Source organism: Chrysochloris asiatica, unplaced genomic scaffold (assembly GCF_000296735.1).
Source record: "Chrysochloris asiatica unplaced genomic scaffold, ChrAsi1.0 scaffold00001, whole genome shotgun sequence".
NCBI lineage: Eukaryota > Metazoa > Chordata > Mammalia > Afrosoricida > Chrysochloridae > Chrysochloris > Chrysochloris asiatica.
In genome coordinates this window covers 58,749,426-58,772,009 of record NW_006408519.1, presented here as the reverse complement: position 1 = coordinate 58,772,009, position 22,584 = coordinate 58,749,426, and the positions used below count along the sequence as shown (strand labels likewise).

General features: G+C 34.8%; 1 protein-coding gene across 1 annotated transcript in view; it reads right to left on the bottom strand.

The window, feature by feature from the left end:
• Positions 1 to 4,683: 4,683 nt before the first annotated feature.
• ZC2HC1A (zinc finger, C2HC-type containing 1A) overlaps positions 4,684 to 22,584 on the bottom strand; it is a 61,402-nt gene continuing 43,501 nt past the window's right edge. Inside the window, exons 7-9 of the mRNA XM_006830892.1 lie at positions 22,272 to 22,371; positions 9,590 to 9,697; positions 4,684 to 4,849 (exon numbers count right to left, since the gene is read on the bottom strand). Coding sequence (XP_006830955.1) covers positions 4,684 to 4,849; positions 9,590 to 9,697; positions 22,272 to 22,371 — 374 coding nt within the window. The remainder of the gene's footprint in view (positions 4,850 to 9,589; positions 9,698 to 22,271; positions 22,372 to 22,584) is intronic.

Sequence of the window (22,584 nt, the reverse complement as noted above, 5' to 3'; positions counted from 1 at the left end):
AAAGCAGCAAAACCACAAAAAAACAAACATAATGGCAGCATAAAAATCCATACCTATCGATAATTACACTGAATGTAAATGGATTAAATGCATCAGTTAAGAGATGGAGGGTGGCAGAATGGATAAGCAAACAAGATTCTTCAATATGCTGTCTGCAAGAGACACATCTTACACAAAGAGACAAAAACAGATTAAAAGTCAAAGGATGGAAAAAAATATACCAAGCTAATTGCACTAAAAAACAAACAGGAATAACAGTACTAATCTCTGATAAACTTTAAGGCAAAAACCAGCATAATAGATAAAGATGGATATTATCTCATGATTAAAGGGACAACTGAACAAGATGACAGAACCACAATAAATAACTATGCTCCCAATAAAAGAGCTCCAAAATATATACAGCATTCTCTAATATATTTGAATAAAGAAACTGATGAAAGTACAATAATCGTGGGCAATTTTTCAAAAATGGATAGACCAACCAGAAAGAAACTTGACAAAGACACAGAAGAACTTAACAACACCAACAGCCAACTGGACCACATAGATGTGTACAGTGCATTCAACCCAACAACGGCACAATACACATTCTTCTCCAGTGCATATGGAACATTCTCCAGAACAGATCATGTGTTAGGCCACAAAACAAAACTCCAAAAATTTACAAATATCAAAATACTACAGAGATTCGAGCCAGATTCAGATGAGAACATGGAATGAGGAATATCATTGCTATTGTCAGATGGATCTTTGCTGAAAGATGAGAATACAAGGTATTTACCTATGTTTTACTGACTAATGACAAACTCCAGATAATACTGTAAAAAATGTGTATTCCAGACCACTTAATCATGCTCATTAGAAACCTGTACAGAGACCAAGAGGTAGCCATTCAACAGAACAAAGGGACATCTTATAGTTTAAAATCAGGAAAGGTGTGAGCAAGGGTTGTATTGTTTGACCATACTTATTCAATTTGTACGATGAGCAAGTAATTGAGAATCTGGGTTATATGAAGAACATAGCATCAGGATTGGAGGAAAGCTTATTAATAACCTGTGATATTGCAGATGACACAACCTTGCTTCCTGATTAAGATCAAAGACCACAACTTTCAGTATGGGTTGCACCTCAATATAAAAAAAGACAAAAACCATCACCACTCGATCAATCAACAACATCTATAAACATGGAGAAACGACTGAAGTTATAAAAGATTTCATTTTGCTTGGATCCACCATCAACACTCATGGAAGCAAGTCAGGAAATCAAAAGACGTACAGCATTAAGCAAATCTGCAGCACAAGACCACTTCAAAGTGTTCAAGAGCTAAGTTGTTGGACAATGCATAAGACTGTAGAAGAATTGATGCATTTGAGTTATGGTGTTGGAGAATACTAAAAGTACCATGGGCTGCTAGAAGAACAAACAAGTCTGTGATGGAAGTACAACCAGAATGCTACTTAGAAGCCAAGATAGAGAGACTATGTCTCTCATATTTCAGACATATTATCAGCAGGGACCAGCCCCTGAAGGACATCATGCTTGGTAAAACGGAGGGAAAAATAGATTCCCAGTGAGATGGATTGGCACAGTAGCAGTAACAATGGGTTCAAGAGAAGAAGCAAGTGTGAGGATGGCGCAAGACCAGGAAGAGTTTGGTTCTGTTGTACACAGGGTCACCATGAGTTGGAACCAACTTGATGGCACCCAACAACACAGATCTTGGAAGAAATGCTCCTTAGAAGCCAGGATGGGGAGATTTCATCTCTCCTATTTAGAACATGTTATCAGGATGGACTAGTCATGTTTGGTAAGGTGGAGGGTCAGCATAAAAGAGGAAGACCCACAACTAGATGGATTGACAATAACAAAAACATTGGGTTCAAATGTAACAATTATCAGGATGACAAATGACTGTTGTAAATAGGGTAGTTATGAGTTGGAACTGATTGAATGGCACTTAACAACATAGGTATAATTTATAATACTTTCAAGTTCTGCAACACTTCAGTCCAGTACAATAGCAGTCACTTGTTACAAAAGCTGTTGCTTGAAAACAATAAATGCCAATGAAAACCTATTTCCTCATAGAAACATCTAATTTAAACTATAAAAATAAATATTCTAGCATGCTCCTACCTTTCTAAATATGGATGGCTAAAAGAGAAGACATTAATGAACACCAGTTGGCATTTTTATACTTCATGTCTTTATTGAATAGGTTCCAAAATGAAGACATTATTTATAATAAAAAATAATAGCAGTCATAATAATCTTATCTTCTCAAGCTAACTGCCTTCAGAATAATATGTAAGCAATTTTGACGCTTTAAATCAAAGCCTAGAATCATTTTTTATTCTATGATTGCCCACAAGTACTTTTGAAAATAAATAATGCATAGATCTACAAAAATTTCTTAAAAACTGAACTATTGTATAAGAAATCAATGTGAAATAATATAAAAATGCATTCAGATACAGTGTCACACATTTCATAATTCATAAATAGTTTGCTTGCTTATTGTTTATAAACATCTCTGGGATTTGGAATTGGATGATTTCTTACCAGCTCATTTTCCAAGTAGTACATTTGCTACTGCACAATTTATTGAGAAACAAACCTGTATCCGTTTAATTACTTTAACTTATTTATATACCCTTTCTTTTACAGACAAAAAAACAAGTGGTCTTAAAAATAATACTTGAAAGAAAATAGTGCTTAGTTCTAGAAAAAACAAACTTTCAATACTCTTCTTTTTATGCATTATAACAAGACAAAAACAAATTATTAAAGTGGAATTCTAATATGTACATTAGTTATTCAAACTTATTACAGTTTATTCTAGCGGTTGAACCAATGTTATCTGATTTTTCTTCTTTTTCCCCCACAAATATGATTGAATAACAACTACCACGAGGCCTGGTGTGGCACTGTAGGTTAATGCCCCACACTGCAAAGCCGTTTGAATTGCAAGGTCGGTGGTTCAAGCTCACCAGTTGCTACTTGGAAACTTGATACAGTATTGCTATGGGTCAGAACGGACTCGATGACACTTAACAACAACAATAAACTAAAAGCCACCTGACAAATATCGGGAAAAAACCCCATAAAGTACATAAAATGACAATTCTCATTAATACTAAGTTTATACCCCCTGCCCAGACTTAAGAAAAAAAATGAACTAGTAATGAATAAATAAAATTATTAAATATAAGCATAAATAAATTTCAGTTAGAGCATTCTAAGCCACAATTTCTATATTGATTCTTATAATTTATTACAATCATGAAAAAGAAGTTAAAAATTGTCAAAAACATAAAAGATCTGTCTGTACCTTTCAAATAAGATCCAAACATTCTTAGGTTTGACTGGCCAAAAATTGCTGCAGAATTATAGAATATGGCTGCATAAGCAATCAAAAAGATCTACTACTAAATATATTACACACTGTGAATGATGATGATTAAAAGCTGTCTTTTAGTCAAAGTTAAGCAGAAACTATAAAGAAATGTTTGTATATATTTGATCACATAATAAATCAACTACACACTATGACAATACATTTTCAGTGGCTTTTACTGTAATGCAAATTAAATGGTATTTTAACACTAAGTATTATAGAATATGAGTAGAGAAAATTAGATAGCCTGGTAACCTTCCAATAGCTACCTCTAACTGTACGTCATGGGACTAAAATTCAAGTACTTTTAACCTGCATGCCCTGCCCTAATGATTATCACAATTTTTATTTATTCGCTGAGGTGGTTTGTTTAAAAATTTTGTTGAAATAATTTTTTCTAAATTCATACATACAGAAAAAGGTATGAGTTCAACATGTATGGTTTTGCAAGGAATTTTGTGCATTTTCAAATTGTACGAAAAATATTAAGACTACTATTGAGATATGAGGTTATCAGAAAGAAGGAAAAAGGTGAAATTTGGAGACACAATTGAAAATGGAAAGAATAGATGTTTTAACACATGCAGAATTAAAAACCTGTTATAAACAGAATACATTTGTATTTTCATTCATTTATATCTGAAGGAAATTGCATAATTACATTTTTAAAAAGTAAGATTATTATTATAATACACCAAGTAAAGGATAACATGGGTCTCATTTTTTGCTGTTCTTAGTTGTTACGATTTATAGAATTAGGTGTTCAAGACTTCTGCAGGAAGGTAATCTCATATGACTATTTGTGAATCAAAATGTTATCTCCAAATACAAACTCCCAACATTCTATTCTATTATGATGGTATTCAAAAATAGGCACCGATGGGGATAAAAAAAAATCTTTATTCTGATTTTTTTCTCACAGTAATGATCATCCTAAAGATTGAAGGGCTAAGCACTAGAATTTGAGTTTGTGAAAGTATACTTATGTACTTTCACATACCACCAAGAAATTGGTATTAAGTTAATGATTTAATTTGAAATTATTTTTTGACATGAAAGTGAACTTATTTCCATGGATGGCACAGAATGGGTATCAGGTATTTATTATAATACAATATATGTACAAATTTATTTATACACACACTACACAGCCAAAGGATTATGCGCCAAAAATTACTGGAAAAGGTAATTTGAATATTTTGAGCACAAAGTAACTACAGGATGTGCTCTAGCATCCTAGCAGCTATAGTCATACAATACAGGACCTTGGATTTTGTTCACAGAACCATTCTTCGAATGCCACACTCACAACAGAACTTTGCCCATTCTACAGGGTATTTGGTTCCACATTCATGGCAGAATTTTGGTAAGTGTCCAGATGAATTTCCTTCACTGCTTTTAATATTTCCACCATTAAGTGAAGACAGGTAGTCTCCATCTGGCCTGAAGAAATCCATAAAGAAAGTGGAAAACAAAGAACATATGAGTAGTTTTTCAATCCATAACCCCTGGGAAGCGCGTGGTATTATTAAGTAACCAAAAGCTTGCTTAAGCTCGTTTTTAATATTCCTCTAAATTCCATCTGAAAAAAGAACTTCTGTGTGTTGATACTGCAGTTCTGAATATTTTCATAAACATTAGATTTGTCCCTGTGGAGGATTTTTCCTGACTATATGCAGCCATACTTTCCATCTGCTCCATACACTAGCCATTTACAACAATGTGGAATAGAACGGTCTCCCTTCCTGGTCCAAGAATTGTTAAATGATAACCATAGTATTTATTTTGATTTTACTATTCTACTAAATTAGGAGTCCTAGTGTGGCACTGTGGGTTAATGCACCAGACTGCAAAGCCATTTGAACTGCAAGATCGGCAGTTCAAGTTCACCAGCTGCTCCTCCGAAACCCTATACAGGGTCTCTGTGGGTCGGAACCGACTCGACAGCACTTCACAGCAACAATAACATTCTACTAAATTATCGCAATGTAGTATGCCCTACATATGCCCTGGAAGGATGAGCTTCTATAATAAGGTGTCTCCATGAAGGTAAAACAAATTCTAGAAGAACTATACATTATATTATAAGTTTAGAGAAAAATGCTTGACATTTTTAGTCTTTTTACAGTAAATAGTCATGGAGGAAATACAGATTACAATGATGCAACAATTAATGGTAAGCAGAGAGAGTTGAACCCTGCAAAAATATGTATTACCTTCTGGAAAGTCACCATCAAGGGAACTGACTGTTGGAGAATTCTTTCCTGGAAGTAGAAACCCTGTACAGAATTTCTGAGGAGCAGCTGGTGGGTTTGAACTGCCAACCTTGAGATTAGCAGTCCAGTGCTTATCCAACAGCACCACACCAAGACTCCACAAATATACAATTTATAGTCTAAGTCAGTGAGATGAAAATAAGGTCAAATGTCAGCATTTTATGTGCTATCCTTTGTTTCCTGTCTTTTCAGCTCCACAAGAGACAACTGTACAATCAGTACAGTCTTCTGAATCAAGGCGAATCTCTTAGATCTGGACAACAAATTTACAGTTATCAAAACAATCCCTTTAAATTATAAAGAAAATAGTAATGAATTAGGAGACGACCCCAATCAGGGAAAATGGCCACAAGAAAATTTACTAGCTTTGTTGTCTTCAAGATAAATAATTTAATTCTTCTTTTCATATTTTACTAAGTCCTATTTGGTTGTTTTGAAAATATGTCCTTAAGTTTTTTATGGTAGTATCCTACCATTGTTAATGATTTTAATTCCCTCTCTTATTTCTTTAAATACTGTAAGCACAACTATTTTATAGTCTGGGTTTGCTCATTTTAATACCTTAAGTAGTAGACACAGCTGTTTATTTTCTGCTAGCCCACACTCATTATTGGCTGTTTGTTTGTGCAGTGGGGAACTTCCCTGCATGCTCTGTAATTTGGAATTATAAGCTCATGCTTATTAGGTGCATCTGTGAGCACTGGAAAGCCTGGGTTGAGAGCAATTCACAGCAAACAGGATTGACTTTTGCTTCTCTTATGCTGTTAAGCTCAAAATGTTTTAATTAATTTTCTAATGGGACTTCTTAGATGTGTAGATATTGTATTTTCAAACCTTAAACTCATGTGAAGGTGAACTTGGGGTTAAGAATTATCAGGGGAAACTCACATTCCTCTGAGACATGGCTGAAACAGACAAGCTTCCTTACAGTTACCTATTTCTAGTTGGAATAGGATTCCCTCCTCCCCTTCAACAAAAGGTCAAGTCCATCCTTTTATTTCAGGGTTAATAAAGCCCATTTTCTTTTTCTATGAAAAATATAAACTTGACATAACGTCTTAGCTTTCTTTCAATGAAACTTATTACGGTGCAATGTCTGTGTGCTTCCAGGCTTCAGGGGTTGTAGGCATCCTTGAAAAGAGACAGATCCCAGAGGTAACCACAGAAGCAGCTATGTCTATGAGACAGTTCTAAGAGGCAACGGTTTTTTTTTGAGGCATGGAACTTTGAATTTTAATTAAATTGGCTCCATATACACACTTAGAAGATCTCTTTCTCTCACACTTAAACTGTTAGAGTCAAAAAAAAAAAAAAATTAATCTCACCTATTATTCTATATTTCCTGTAAATTATTCCAATATCAAGTGTGACGCACTGTAGTCTTCTTATTAGATGCCATTGAGTTGGTAACAACTCACAGCGACCCTATCTACAGCAGAACAAAACACTGCCTGGTCCGGGGCCAACCTTACAGTCATTGCTACATTCGAGGCTACTGACACTGCCACTGTCCCAATCCATCATGCTGAGGGTCTTCCTCTTTTTATTTGACCCTCCATTTTACCAAACACAATATCCTTCTCCAGTGACTGGTTCCTCCTGATAAAATGTCTGAAGTATGGGATATGAAGTCTGGCCATTCTGGCTTCCAAGGAGCACTCTGGCTGTACTTTTTCCAACAGAGATCCATTTGTTCTTTTGGCAGCCCATGGTACTTTGACTATTCTCCTCCAACACCGTAATTCAAATGCATCAATTCTTCTACAGTCTTCCTTATTCACTGTCCAACTTTCGCACCCGTGAGGTTATTGAAAATTACATGACTTGCATCAGGCACACCTTAGTCCTCAAACTGACATCTTTGTTCTTAAACACTTTTAAGGTCTTGTGCAGCAAATTTGCCCAAATGCAATAGTCATGTAAGTCTCTAAATGAGCCTAGAAAGATTCCTTGGTGAACTGAGAGTAGGAGGCATGGAGAATGGGGATGAGAAAGTTGACTTATAATGCCTTTGTTTGTAAAAGTACAAGAATTCAATTCCTGTCTCCTATAATAACATCAAAAGTCAACCCTCTACATCACAAAGATGAGTCAAAAACCTCAGCTATAAGTGAAATGTTAGGGTTAATTGACCAAAATGACCTCTATAGCTTCCCTTACATTTCAGTTCCCTTACTTTTCTGAGAGTTCAATTATGCATTCAATGAGATACATGTTCTGTTTTAACCAGCATTTCACAGTGTTTTAGTGTAAGGGTTATCCATGATAAGAAACCTAGCACATTGCCACAATCGCTGCAATTTCTGTATCTGTTACAGTTGTAGTTATTTTTATCTGGGGTAGTAAGAGTAAGCTAAGTTAGTATGGTTCTGGACTTCCCATCAGATAACAGCCATTTAAAACCAGAGAAAAAGGTGAAAATTTTAATTTGAAATTATTTCTTAATTTTGTCCTCCTCTGTGTTGAGATAATTCTTCTATTCAAGCACATGTTATTTCTAAGTTCTTCATTTTCATAAAATGTTAAATCATTTTGAATCAGTTTTGATTCAAAACACATGACTCCACATATACACAACAACATAGTTATACTCCAAGAAGTTACTCTCCAGGAAGCTTAAGGTCACTTCCTTAATATTTAAAGGCTATCAAAATCTCAGCTGAAACAAACAGAATTTATTAAAGAATCTAGCTGGAAAGCTAACAATTCACCCATCCTCTATGGTTCTTAACACTTACTGTGTCTAATCATTGCCCTTGATGCTTTTTAAATGGCAGCTGCCCAGATTCCATTCTCCAAGTCAGAACAATGAGAACCTCTGGGAGGAACGTGGGCACATTTGTGTTTAGTAGTTAGGTGATTCTGATGAACAGCCAGGGTTAGTATCTTAGATAATCAAGAATCTATCTCTGAATTACATCATAATTATGCCATAAGTGATAATTATTTTAAGAAAACACCGTATGCAATGTATTGTCATATTTACAGGAGGAATGTTAATGAACAAGTTACCCATTACATTATCCGCTTTATGAAAACCCACTGAAACAATTTTGAGTACTAAGGATGACTTGTGCTTCTCCATAGAAACTGGCTTGATTTTCTTTTACAGATATCACGAATCTTCTCTACCCTGGTTTGCTGGCTGCTATGATGGTTAGAACCCAATCTGTGGCATAGGGCCAGTTTATGTACAGGGACTCAAGGCACATATTTTGCAAACTAACTTCACTCCTGCTTCCATAACATCTTTCGGTTTCTATTTTTCCTTTCCTTTCTTATTTTTCTATTTTAAAATTAGTGTATCTCACTACATTTTAAATATTTATGTATGTTGCATCTCATTATACTTTAAGAATTTATTTATGTTGCCTTAAAATTTTCTGAAATAAATTTGGGTATATATATTACCAGTAACTAAGATAATTTCTTTAGATGTTCAAAAACCAGAGTGAATGTTTAAGATGATTAAGTATCAAGGCAGATTTGAAAGGAACATGGGAAGTATATATACTAATAAACTCAGAAGTCAGTTTAAATGTATTACAATGATGCTGAAATTTACAAAAAATTGTAGTAGTGGCTCAAATAATCTATTGTTCAATTTGTATTGGTTAAAAATAATACTTCAGTGACAGAAAAACAAAATAAAAAACACAATAAACCCAGAAGAAGTGAAAAAACAAACCATCATTGCATATTAACAACAACAATTCTAACTATGAAGTATAGAAAAACATTATATACAACCAAACTAATCCTTCAGTATACATAGTAAAATAAAAATTAAATCACAGAGTGAAGAAAACAGTGAGGCAGATGCGTATTTTTGGTGGTATACAGTTTTGGAAAATTATATTAACAATCATTTTAATTGTAATTATTATGATAGGAGAGTTAAATATACCTGCTTATGTAGCTCTCAGTATATATTTTTCTTTTGCTTGTAGGTACACCTGAGGCAGGATTTCGTGCCAAACTAGGCGGTGTAGAATTTCGAGATTTGATGCTAGGTCTAGAAAATACCAAAAAAAAACCATCTTGAAAAAGTGTTGAATACTCAACTTTTGTTTCTCAAAGTGCCTACATGCATGACTAGAAATGTAATCAGAAGATGTTGACAGATAAGTTCATAGATTATAATACAATTATTTTAAGTCAGAAAGGAAGCAATTAATACTAAGACTAAACCAAGGCATTTTGCATTTGCTAACATTATTCTGAAGGAACATAAAAATCAATTAAAATATGTATACATGCTTTACATAAAAATTTTAAGCTAATGATTCTGAAAGGTCTCAAATTAGTAAAAACTTAAATACATAATTCCTTCAGAATACATGCTTCATTAAATATATATATATATAACTGTTAATACAGCAAGCAAGTTACATTATTATCCAAGTTTTCAAAATGTGGTTTAAATAAAAGAAACATTAACCAACTGAACAGAATAACATTCCATTTTGAAACTCTGTCCTTAGAAACTGCAACTATAATAATTGGGTAATACAATTTTCCCTTTAAGTAATTGCATCAAATAATGCAGCTTGGGCGGGCCATTTAATACCAGTAGAGGAGGCATTTCAGTTGGCTCATCACTGAATTGCCTTTGAGAAAATTTAGGAATCAAAGAAAATGTAGACAAACAAAAGTATACAATGATAAAATTATATATAGACTTTGGGATTCAGATGGATCTAGTTTCAAATCCTTATAACTACTGACCAACTTTGTGATAGCGGTCAATCTTTCTGAAACCAAGTTCTCTTATTTAGGAAATGTGACTGTCATCACTTATTTTATAGGAATATTAAGGGACATAAATTACACTTCACACTGATTAGTTGCTGATAATCCTGTTATTACCATTATTGCTATTACTAGAAGTAGGCATTTCTGTAACAGTGCTTGTTGTTGTGAAGTGCCTGGAGTCAGTTGTGACTCATAACTACCCTGTATAGGGTTTATGAGGAGCAGGTGGTGAATCTGAACCACTGACCTTGCAGTTCAAACCGACCTTGTGGTCCAGTAGTGCATTATCCCACTGTGCCACACCAGGACTCTATAATGTTTTAGATCAACTATATCTATAATTGCCTTCTATACATTAATTCATGTAATCTTTATAATAATGCAAATGAGGCAAAAACGAGTTAGTAACTTTACCAAGCTACACAGCTAATATGTTCCAGGGTTCAGACGTTCAATGAAGCATTCGTTCCATTCCTACTCTTCAAAGATTTAATAAGTAATAGTGTGTTACATGAAATAGGCAGAATAATTTTAAGAATTCTTTTAGATTGAGGTTCTTCAACTTTGGCTGAAATTCTTCTATTCATATGGCAAAGCTGATGAGAATGTCTTAATGTTTTAAATGGCTACTTACCCCTAAAATGCATGCAGGTAAGAGCAACATCTACTATCGGTAAATGTCTACTGCATGTCAAATCTGCTGTCACTCCATTTAATCCTCACAAAAATTTATTATCATTTCAAAGTTGAAGAAACTCAGGTTCAGGTTAATTTGCGAAGTCATTACGGGGCAGAGTGCTTGAATCTATGTGAGTTACACAAGGGTACTTCAAAAAATTCTATTTTTATACAAACTTTCTGAAGTCCCCTCCTATTCCAATGTTCATATCCAGCAACATGCAATGATGCCATTCAGAGAAAAGCTGCCTTAAGTAGTTACTTCTTTAAACTGGTGTTTCTAAATCTGAAAAGCAAAGGTTGCCCTGGGTCTATGTGGTCTTCAAATGGACAGCTGCACATTCTTCCATAACGTTTATTCTACTTTTATATAGCTCTTAAGGAGTGCTGCAAAATTGCTCTATGCCTCTTTAAGAATTCATTCTCTAAATAGTCAATGCCCAAGAATGAGAATTCCTCTGCTAAGAGTCAACTGAGAAAAAGCCAGTACATTTTATGGGTCTGGAATAAAGTCTTTGTAGAAATCCCAGCAGCTTCCTGTAATATACAAATGAACTTCAAACACATCCATTCATATATACTTACAAAACTTCACTACATCAGTAATTTTAAATTGTTCAAAATGTTTAGAGAAAAGTATGATTATCAACATTAAGAGCTCCCATTAATAAATGTTTATCACTAATTTTTAGTAATATGTTGTTGTTGAGTGCCATCGAGTCAGTTCCAACTTATAAAGACCCTGTTTAGAGTTTCCGAGGAGCGGCTGGTGAGCTTGAACCGTCGACCTTGTGATTCGACCCAACACTGCAGTCCAGCGCATTAACCCCCAGCATCACTTAAGTTCTGCTAAAAAACTGCCACTGCATCTGCATGCCAAGAAACATTCTTAGGAAGACTGGATAAACTGTCTATCTTGATGAGTATGTAAAACATGTTGCCCAAATCTCAAATAGTCAACACACTTTGTCTTTCTGGACAAAAATCTGAAAAGTGCTCATCATACTTTATATCTAGAATCTGCTTTTTATACCTCAAAAATAAAGTTTAACTTTAGAATTTTACTTAATTTGACTTATAACTTATTAAGTGTTTTGTTTTGTTTTTTGAGATCTGCTTTAGAAGATACATACAGTAGCAGTAGGACAAAAAGCTGAGATCAAAGCTTTCCTTCTAGAATGTTATCACTAATTAAAATGAACTATTACTAAGATCTCAAAGATGTTTCCATCCTTACTTTACTGTACACAGAGTTATATTTAGGGATCCCTGGTGGCACCAAGGATTAAGTGTTGGGCTGTTAATCGCAAGGTTGGCAGTTCAAACCCACCAGTTACTCCTAGGGAAAATGCTGAGGCAGTCTGACCCATAGAAACTTATAGTCTCGGACACCCTAAGCAGCAGCCCTACTTGGTCCTGTAGGGTCACTATCAGCTGAAATCGATTTGAAAGTTAGCAAAATGTTGCAGTAGACCTTGGTTTCCAAGTTACCTTTGTTTAGTCATTTGGCTTTCAATTTTATTAAGTAATTTTTAGGATATGATTTCGTCATTTTAAAATGAGAGGGGGCTAAACCACTAAAGCCTTGAAGCCTCATTTGGTTAAGGTTCCATGACACACTTGCCCCTCTCCTGGTCTGCTAGGCTAGTAAGACACAGGGAAGAGTGTATTATCTGGCAGGATTATACCCTTCCCCTTTTTTACATGGAATTTTAAAAAACCTGAAGTTCCCTAGATTGAATGTTTTACAATATCTTTTTTCCCCCTGGCTTTTTAATAGACCATTATTAGCTTAACTAAAGAAAATCAATTATTTAAAAATACATGACATAATAACCCACATATTTTTTTAAAAATATACTACTCCTTAAAAAATGCTTCACAAAAATAGCAATTATTGAAGAAGACTATTTTAATATTTCAAAAATAAAAGTGGAATGGAATAAAATGTGTGCTCTAAAAATAGCTTTAATTAAGAGGGTAGAAATGCACACTAAAAACTCAAAATATATGAAAACTAAAAAATTATCCAGAACTTCTTAATGGAATAAGATTAAAAATTTTTAAGTATAAAAACACTACTCCATAAAAAATGCTTCATGAAAACAGTTATTAAAGGAGACTATTTCAATTCTTCAATAAGAAATATTTTATGGGATAAAATCTGTGCTTTAAAAACAGCTTTATTTAGGAGAGTAGAAATGCTCATCAGAAAAAATCAAAATGTTTGAAAAACAAAATAAATTTTAGGACTTTTTTAATGAAAATTTTTTTTTAAATTTAAGTATAGGAACTTACGTGAACCCAAAATATAAAGACTTTTAAGGAAACATCTGAAAGAGATTTACCAAACTGAGTTACAAATACTTACTTGTAAATGGGTAATAACTCATGTCTTTTGATGGCATTGTCTGATTTTGTATCACTGCCATACAACCTTTGCACATCTCTTCCAGTTCGAAGTGGAGGGCCTAACTTGTCCATCTTACTATTAAAATATATAAAGGTGTATTCATAAGGAGACTACCATTTGCTACTTTATATCACTAAAGATACTAGAAAAAAACAAAACAAAAAAACACTAGACATTAGTCTGACTAATCAGAAATCTATCCCCATCTTTGAATCCACAAGCCCTTATTTCATTATCTGAATGCCAAGGTAAAGAAGTAATTACAAAAAAAGAATCTTTAATGAGTTCACAGTGTCCATAATTAGAGCAGAAACGTGTAGATATGCAGGCCACCCACCTAGTACTGATAGACATCCAAACAAATGCCATCTTATAGAGCAGGGCAATGGAATCAATGAGGAAATTTAGGATGAAAAACAACTGTTTCAAAGCAAATTAGTGAAACTGGAAAGAAAGTGAAAGTTGTCATTGACAAATAATCTCACTTTTCCCCTTTCCTGAATCCATAGAACCTTTATTTTTCTTTTTATCTTATTATTTCCTCTATACTTTACACAATTCTGAATACAAAATAAGGAATCAAATATTATGCTCATATTCTTACCTCATGTCACTTTCTAACAAAGAATGAGTTTAATTCTGAAATCTATCTAAAGAAAAGTAAAATATGACCCTATGTGAGTAACAGTGAAAAAGCATGGAGGGCATACTGAAAATTCACACATAAAAACATTTAAAAGACCATGCTATCTGACATTTTCCATTCTTTATCAAAAGTATAAAGGAGCTCTATCCAGCAGATACAAAAACAAAAAAACAGAGTTTTCAAGGTACTTTATTATTTTACATCAACCAACTATCTGAATATATACTCTCAGGAACCAAAATCCATTCATAATAAGAAGCAAGGAAGATCAAATTAGGTTATTTTAAAATGACTCCTGGTAACTATTCACTGCTTATTAACTTCACTAGTATGCTCTTTAAGGGAGGCTGCTTTATTCATGCATTCTTTCACTCATTCCTTCCCTCCATGTCAGGCACTAGGCTGTATTCTGGGGATACAGTGGTAAATACGACTAATGCATATGACTGTGGAGCTTAGTGTCTAAGATGTGTTCATCTCCCTAAACTATAAGAGTCTCTGAGGAGGAACTCATTATTTTTACGATCTTTTAGTAGTCTATGAATATAAATTATAAATAACACCAGGCACTCAAGGAAGATAACGTGGAATTAAAACAGCTCTTTTAATGTTTACACAATAATTTTTAAAAGTGCCTTCCATATGTATGCGTGTGTGTGTGTATAGTTTGGCATCTTGGTGTGGCACTGCCGGTTAATGCCCTGGACTGCAATGTCAGTTCAGGCTCACCAGCCGCTCCTCAGAAACCCGATACAGTGTTGCTATGGGTTGGAACCAACTTGACATCACTGAACAACAACAACAATAACATATATATGGTTTGAACTACAGGGCTGGTGGCTCGAACCCACCAGTGGCTTCTTGGAAGCTCTATAGAGGGTTGCTATGAGTAGGAACCGTCGACTTTATGATTTGCAGTCCAGTGTTGATCCTCCAGGGCCATACCAGGAGTCCATATATATACATAAATGTTGTTGTTGATATGTGCCATCGACTTAGTCCCAATTTAGCCCCAGGCATAGTGTTTTCAAGGAGCAACTAGTGCGTTTGAACTGCCAACCTTGCAATTCAAACCAATCTTTTGATCCAGTGCTTTCACCAGGACTCCATATATGTATTTGTTATTGTTGTTAAGTACCATCAATCCAATTCTAATTCATATTGACCCTGCATAGGATTTCTGAGGAGCTGCTGGTGAACTTGAATCACCAACCTTGTGGTTCAAAACAATTTTGTAATCCGGTGTGCTTACCTGTAATGCCACACCAGGACTGCAAAATCTCACAAAAACATTTATGTTTTTATATATAAATAAATGTTTTTATATATCAGAATAAAACATGATTCTTTACTAATTTGTGAAGGAATATCTAAAATTCATCTATTTGGAATACTAATTAAACAGATTTTTATATGAGCTGCTTATCAATTATTGAAGGAATATTACTCAAAACAGTGGCTATCCTATAAAAGACATTTGTGGATATGGGAATAAGGAATAAAAGATCTTTTCTTTGCTAGATAATAAAAATTTCCTTGCTGAAATCAAAATTAAGAATTTTTAAACTGCATTTTAAAAAGAGATTCCTCTAGTTATGTATCTTATATAAGCTACAACATAAAGTTCAATTTGAAAATGGAAACATGTAAGATCAAATAAAAATATAATGGGATTATTAAGTATATTCCATATATAAAAGGACACTAACATTTTAGATTTTGAAAACCTAATTGGAAGTCAGATGATTTATTTTACTGTGACATATAACTTAGTCATTGTGAAGATGACCATTTGGTTCTAAGGGATACAATATCTATGGCCAAAGTTCCTTGATACCCTACAAGGCTTTAAAAATTATAGTTCTATCTTTGGAAATCGATAAATATAGTGGAACCCACAAAACCCATACCTCCAAAATAAACTACCTAACTCCTATGATTCTTGACTTACTCTAGAATAGAGGTTAGCAACTTTCCCTGTAAAGAGCCACATGGGAAATACTTGAGGTTTTGTGGGCTATCGCTCTCACAACTACTCAACAGTGTTGCTGTAGCACGCAAGCAGTCAGACAAACAAGCATGGCTGTGTTTCAACAAAAATAGACGATGGGCAGAATGGGGTACTTGGGCCATAGTTTGATGACCCCTGTTCTAAAAGATCAAAATTCCATATATGAGAATATAATAATATCTTCAGATTTTGAAAAATCTTCATTGCAAGGCAGATTTCCACAATACATTATTTTTATTTTATCATATATTAAGGGGTTATGATAACTATCACAACATCATTCTGTATTTCCTCAACAAAAATGAATTACTTATCTTCCAAGGAGTTCTGGTAGCGTAGTGGTTACGAATCGGGCTGGGAACCGTAAGGTCAGCGGTTTGAAACTACCAGCCGCTCCGCAAGAGAAAGATGAGGCTTTCTACTCCCATAAAGATTTACACCCTCGGAAACCCTGTACAGGGTTGCTATGGGTCAGAACCGACTCGATGGCACTTCCAACAACAACAACAAGCTAATGTTATACAGATGATAAGCCGTTTTACTGTGACCAAGATTTTAAATTTAATATAACTATGCAGCTAACTAAGGAGCTCTGGTAGTGTAGTGGTTACGAATCGGGCTGTGAACCTCAAGGTCAGCAGTACGAAACTACCAGCGGTTCCGCGGGAGAAAGATGAGGCGTTCTGCTCCCGTAAAGATTTACAGCCTCGAAAACCCTGTGCAGGGTCGCTATGAGTCGGAACCGACTCCACGGCCCGTAACAACAACAACATGCAGCTAACTGCATCTGCTGTGGCAAGATCAGCATAGAAATATTACAGACATTCAAAATATTCGTACACACAAGCATTTAAAGAAATATTTGACAATGATACATCAACCTATGCCTAACTTAAATTAACTTAGAATAGCCCCTGTTTCTGTTGATACTATGAAAGTGAGTTCACTTAGAAAATAAGTCACTCACCGTCTGGCTTTTAAGTATTTTGCAAGGTTATACAATCACAGTAAGCTGAGAAACAAAGAGACAATTTGTAAAATAATATTGGGAAAAATTTACTAAGTGTTATTATTTTCTACCTGGTCCGGGGAGGTGTAAACAGGTTAACATGTTTGGCTGCTAACCACAAGGTTGGCGGTTCAAACTCACCAGCCGCTCCTTGGAAACCCTATACAGGATCGCTTTGAGTCAGAACCGCACTTATCAACAGTCTTGGTGTGGTACTGTAGGATAAACACTGGATTGCTAGTCCCAAGGTCAGCAGCTCAAACCTACCAGCCACTCCTTAGAAACTCTATACAGTGTCACTATGAGTTGGAACTGACTTGATAGAACTGACAAGAACAGCTCTATAATAAAAGATAGAAAAGCTCATTAAAAATACAAATAAGGTTCCATTTGTACCCAATTCACATATGTCAAAAGGCTGACTTCTGAGAAGATTTTGTTGATTCCAAGATCTGAGAAAATCTTGATTCCACTCATACAAAGGCATAATTCAACATGAGACACATATTCCTCCCACTGTTTTGAATATAAAGAGCTCTAGAGGTGCAGCAGTGAAGTGCTCTGAAGGGTTAGTGGTTCGAATCCATCAGCTGGCTCTATGGAGAATGATGTAGCTGTCTAATTCTGTAAAGATTATAACCTTGGAAACATTATGGGGCAGTACTGCTCTACTCTATTAAATATGGAGACTTGATAGCAACAGGTTTCGTTTGGGGGTTTTAAATTTAATAAAAAGTACCATAAAACAAACCAAAACCCTCTGCCATCAAGTCAATTCCAACTCATAGCGACCCTACATAGGGTTCCCAATATTATAGATCTTGGAGCAGCTGGTAGATTTGAACTGATGACCTTGCTATTAGCAGCCCAATGCCTAATCGAGAGTGCCACCAGAACTCCTTAAGATTATGAGAAACAAAATTCAATTTTAATTGTAAAGCGCTCCGCACATGCATTCTATTGCTGTAATTTCAACACTTGTTATTGTATACTTCCAATGTAAACTTCTGTTTTTCACAATAACTGGACAGCAATAAATCTTTGAAATTTTATATTTTAACAAGTAAAAAATTCAGCTGAAATACCCATTTCAACTGGCAATTAACCTTTACAAAAACACAATTCCTAAGCCATAACTGTAAACCTCATGACACATCTCCAATGTGGCAATATTTATTTAAAAGCTCTGTGTTTCACCACAGGCTTAAAATCTCCTAGGATTAAAGATCTTTTAGAATAAAGGGAAATTGTTCATTTTTGTTTGTTTGTTTTTTTACTTTTTTATTTTGAATTAGGTGAGGGTTTACACAGATCAACAGTTTTACACTCAACAATTCATACACACTTGTTTCCATTTAGTGATTGCAATCCCCTCAGCGGGCCATCACGTATCCCACTTCCTCTTTGGGTTTCCTGATCCCAGTCCTTCTCCTGATCTAACCCTTCTGAGTTTTGTCCTTGGGTAAATTCTGCCCCTTTGGTCTTAAAATGGTTGATTATTCTAAGGTGTGTGTACCTCACTAATGTTATTGTTCCCTTTATGGACCTGTTTGGTGAAAAATTGAGCTATAAAATAAAATATATATATATATTAACAATAAACCTGAGGTTGTCTAGAAGTTAATTATCAAACAGACAGAACTCTTTCCAAAGGTAAAGATAAATCTTTACGAGACATAACAAATATATGCTAAATATTACCGATAACCAGTATACCTGATGTAAGTAGACCACACATACACACACACAAAATATTTTTCACATCAGGCTTTAAATAATTCTACTAATAGAAATGACTTCAATTTACTAATTTTAGCAGATGCTCAATTTCTTTAACCACATGTCTTAATTCCACCTTCACTCATCCAATTATCAACTGTCAATGTGCCAAAATGACACTAGATTTTGTAGTTACATCTGTAAACAAGGTAGGTATAATCTCTGTTACCATGAAAGCAAACTAATTACTACATCAATAAAACTACAGAAGCAATAAAAACAGACACTAAACAAAGAGTAAATACATTGAGCAGAAGTATACACTACCATTCATTCTCTTTCCTAAAGATGGAAACCCTCCCTTAACACATAAAGATTATACATAAAATGGACAATTGGAGTTTAACAGACATACTTGACGCTTTTTAAAATGATGTGGGAAAACTAGAAGTTTTAAATTTTTATGACATTACAGGCAGAGCATAACAATACAAAATTATTGTGTTTGTCAAACCCATGCTATTACAGATATAAATGGGGGTCAGATTTTCACAGTTGTAAAGGTCTAAAGCAAAGTCATAGAATGCTGTGAGAATAAGAAAGAGAAGTGACTCCAAAGTTATGTTTCAGTGGCAAAGCTGGGTCTAGAAACCCACTTTTCTAACTCCAAGGCATGGCCCTTTTCATGATCTCAGACAGGTTTACGTGCCCTGTCTGAAAATACAGTGTGTCAGTACACCTTATGTTGTGAGCTGAGAAAAGTATCAGTTTAGCAGGAGAAGAGAACTAAAAGTGGCCTTTTAATTCATAACCTACTATCAATAAAACTACAAACAAACACTATAATCTAAAGCAGAAGACATTCTCTGTGATGTAAAACAGTTCATAAAATGAAAACTTACTGCCATCCCTATACTTAAACTGTGAATCAGGAAGCTCAGTAAAGAAGGGGGAAAAAAAAAAAAAACCCCATCAAATTAGGCATTTACCACTGGAAGCTGAGAAATCTTCAACTACCCATTCTACTGATATCAAATTTCTTTCTGACAGATAACCTATCTGTCACTTCTTGAAAACACAGTAATAAGAAAAACAAAACAAAACAAAACATACTTTACTCAGTAGATCTTGTTAACTGAGGTTTTTTTTTTTTTTTTTCTACAATGACAATTATATTAAATTTCTCGTAGGTTCTGCACTTTCTGTGCAGTTCAACTTGGGAAACAAAAATGCAACGCCTCCTACTTCACAGATGCCCTTGCTGATGTTGTTGCTAAGTGTTGTGGAGTCAGTTCTGATTCATAGCAACCTTGTATTGGGTACCCAAGAACAGCTGCAAGGTTTGAACTATCGACCTTACGGTTAGCAATCAGAACTTATCCTACAGGACTCCATCCTTGCTGATAGTTCCTATATAAGAACCAAAGTTGACTACAAGCCACAGATGATCACCTGTACTTGAAAATGTTTGCTATATATTTTCTGTATCAACATCAATAAATCTGTAAGAATATGTTGTTGTTGTTGTTAAATGCCATCGAGTCGGGTCCGACCCATAGCGACCCTGTACAGGGTTTCCGTGGGTGTAAATCTTTACGGGAGTAGAAAGCCTCATCTTTCTCCCACGGAGCGGCTGGTAGTTTCGAACCACTGACCCTAAGGTTCGCAGCCCGATTCGTAACCACTACGCTAACTATATATGACTATCCTTTAGTTTTCTGATATACCAAAATGAAGAGAAAGTAAGTTTCTATTGGAATAGTAGACTTCTATGAAAATCTCAAGTATTATCAGCGACTTTTTCTCACATTAAACTTACTGGTTAAAGTTTAATTTTGCTGTTGTTGTTGTTAAGTGCCGTCGAGTTGGTTCCGACCCATAGTGACCCTGTACAGGGCTTATTAGGCTGTACATCTTTACGGGAACAGAAAGCCTCATCTTTCTCCCACAGAGCAGCTGGTAGTTTCGAACTGCTGACCTTAAGGTTCGCAGCCCGATTCGTAACCGCTACGCTACCAGAGCTCCCTTTAATTTTGCTATTTTTATCAAAAACCATGTATGTAACACTTAAGAAAATAAAAAGTATAAAAAACAATTACATTGAAGGAAAAAAAAAAAAAACCACTCCAAATTCCAGTGTTAAAATTCTGGCAAGTTTTCTTTTTTTTTTTTTCCCCTACACATATTTTTATAATTTTTACCATGCCATGGGGAGCACTGTTTGGCTCTGTAGAATAAACACTGGACTACTAACCACAAGGTTGGTGATTTATGCCTGCCAGCTGCTCTGAGGGAAAAAGATGAGGCTTTCTACTTTGACAGATATTTACAGCCTCGGAAATCCTATACATGGTCACTGTGAGTCAGAATTAATTTGACAACACTTAACATCATATTATACATGCAGTTTTGTACTTTACATTTCTTTCTGATCATCGTACAAGTATATTATTAAAATTAATATATCCCGGCATGATGTTGAAGGTTAATGCACCAGACTGCAAAGCCATTTGAACTGCAAAGTCGGCAGTTCAAGCTCACCAGCTGCACCTCAGAAACCCTATACAGGGTCGCTATGGGTTGGAACTGACTCTATGGCACTTAACAACAACAACAACAATATCCCTTTGTAGTTTTCATAACAGTGATACACTATAATACATTATATGATAATTAAAACATTTAAAATGATTAGAGCCAAATAGATTCCAAATTACATACTAGTTCAAACTCTTACTAGCTGTGTGGCACTGGACAAATGACTTTGCTTTTCTGATCTCCTCATTTTATGGTGGTAGAGTAGTGGGTTACACACACTGGGCTGCTAACCACAAGGACAGCAGCTTGAATCTACCAGCCACTTACTCCAGGGAAGAGAGATGAGGCCTTCTGCTCCTGGAAAGATTGACAGCCTCAGAAACCCTATGTAGAGTGGCTATGAGTTGGAACTGACTTTATGGTACATCACCGCCACACCAGGATAGTTTTAATAAAAACATATTGTAAATATGTAGTACAGTGCCTGATACATATTTCTAAATAAATTACAGTTATAAAAATGTCTCATACTTCAAATGTTTCCATTAGACTAGATTACAAAAAGCAAAATTGTTCCATCAAAAGCATGAATGTTTTTAAGGCTCTTGGAAAATGTAGTAAGATTATTTGTTCAATATGGTTATTATACTAATTTAGAGCTACAACAAGAGTTGAGTGTGACCTTGACTGTTAAAAGATAAATGAAATTAGAAATAAAACTAAGCTTAAGGAAAAAGTCAATTACCCAAGCAAAATGAAACCACAATATCCTTTATATATGTCACTAATAAATTATCAATTAAGTTAAATGCAGACTTACCCTACTTGAGGGGCTGTAATCCCTTTATGGGAGGGAGATAAGGTTTGAAGTTTGTTTCCCAAAGAGCTGCTAACTGAAGACACTTTACCTGAAGGCATACCTTATTAACAAAAAAGGCATTCATTTTAACAACACTCTAGAAAATTAAATTAATATAAAACAGGGCATCTGATCTGGAAAGCAGTATTTTCCACATATGTCAAAATCAATTTAATTTTTTTTTTAATTCCCAAGAAACAATACATATGATTCTTCATTTCTAATTTCTACTATTTTTCTCTTACAATATACATATGTTGTTGTTGTTAAGTGC